General features: G+C 40.5%; 1 protein-coding gene across 1 annotated transcript; it reads right to left on the reverse strand.

Moving 5' to 3' along the window:
- Positions 1-16: 16 nt before the first annotated feature.
- On the reverse strand, positions 17-1,457 carry LOC109376859 (zinc finger protein 300-like). Its single transcript, XM_019632997.1, has 3 exons — positions 1,413-1,457; positions 507-633; positions 17-216 (listed from the first exon to the last, which is right to left on the reverse strand). Exons 1-3 carry the CDS (start codon positions 1,455-1,457, stop codon positions 53-55), a joined length of 336 nt encoding a protein of 111 aa, XP_019488542.1. The 3' UTR covers positions 17-52.
- Positions 1,458-1,593: the final 136 nt, after the last annotated feature.

Below are 1,593 nucleotides of genomic sequence, written 5' to 3' on the forward strand. Positions count from 1 at the left end.
CACCAACCTCCCCAGTTATTTCCTTTAGGGAGAGAGTCCTGAAGCATATTTTTCAAAGATTGACCAACTGTGATATTAATTTCATTTCCTTCCATATAGACACGTCTTCACCTAACTCACCTGGGTAGCTACAATTTGGGATTTCTCTCTCCACCGTCCATGGTTCTTCTCCTCGTTCCAACTTGTGGATCACAGCTGGCTTGGGGGTTTGATATCCTGTCAATAGGAAATGATATGGGATTTGGACCTAGCTCCCGAAGCTTCAGGTTCTTGGGACTCTGAACTTCATCAGGACTGCCTGATAAAGATGCCAATTTGTACCCAAAAAAGAGTGGTCTTTAAACAAACTTATAGCTATACTTCCCCGAAGATTGTCAATCTTAGTCGACTAAGACTCAGGGCCACACTTGTAAAAGTCTTCCGAAGGGCTGGCCATTTGGAGCAACTAAGAAAAGAAAAGCCGTCAACCAGGCACATGCCAATCAACACCGGGCAATGTTTCTCACCCACTGAGATGAAGTTGATGTAGTTCTCCAGCATCACATCCCTGTACAGGTCCCTCTGGGGAGGGTCCAGATACTGCCACTCCTCCTGGGTGAAATCCACAGCCACGTCCTTGAATGATACTGGTTTCTGTAACAACACATTCCTAGTCCAACTAAAGTGATCAGTATTGCATTAAAGGAAAAAAAAATGCATGGCAACTTGTTCTAAGCACGTTCATCATTTGATAATGCTTCCTGAAATTTAGCCCCACTTCATTTTGGGTGATACTACACTAGCCTGGTCTCATTCTGTCTCTCTAGCACTATGCTTTGATGCCCATTGATCTACTTTTATGTTCTGTTTTGAGGGTGACAAGGAACTCATATTTGACATATTTTATACATGTGTGTTCATTCTTCATTAGGCCATACATTTACTAAGTCATTAACCCAATATTTACTGAGCACCCATTATATGTTAAGAACCGACTGTCCTAGATACAAAGGACCAAATACTGGAAGCTGATTCAATTTGCCAAAGCATACAAAAGACGCTCACTCAGTATTAAAAGTTATACAATGAGAAGGAGGCACTGCCCAAATTGCTTTTTTTTAAAACGTTCTTTAGTTTTTTCAGTTACAATTGAGTCAACTTGCTCTTGATAAGTTTTTTTAACAAAGAAGTAAAACATTTTAATTCTCCATGTTTTAAATTACAGTGTTTTACTACTTTCCTTTCCCTGTACTTGTATATTCAACAGTAAGAGAGGATTTAATGTTTTGACAAAAATTTTTAAGGGTCACAGAACAATTGTAACCAATAGGAAAAAAATCTCATTGGTTGTGAAGATCGCTTTGCATGATTTCAGCTCACATGATCATTTTTACAGTCCTGCACTACTGTTCCCAAAGAGCAAAAAAACTCACCTGGGACTTGGTCATTTTCTGTAGCCTTTGGTTGGCAGCAGGCATCTATGAAGACAGAGGTAGAGAAAGAGATGGAGACATGAGAGACCAGGTAGGACTTGAAGATCCCACAATCACTGGTGTAACAAACCCATACATAGTACTTGGGTGGAGGAAGCCACTCTGTGGGAGAATGTCCCCT

Source organism: Hipposideros armiger, unplaced genomic scaffold, assembly GCF_001890085.2.
Source record: "Hipposideros armiger isolate ML-2016 unplaced genomic scaffold, ASM189008v1 scaffold_1225, whole genome shotgun sequence".
Lineage (NCBI taxonomy): Eukaryota > Metazoa > Chordata > Mammalia > Chiroptera > Hipposideridae > Hipposideros > Hipposideros armiger.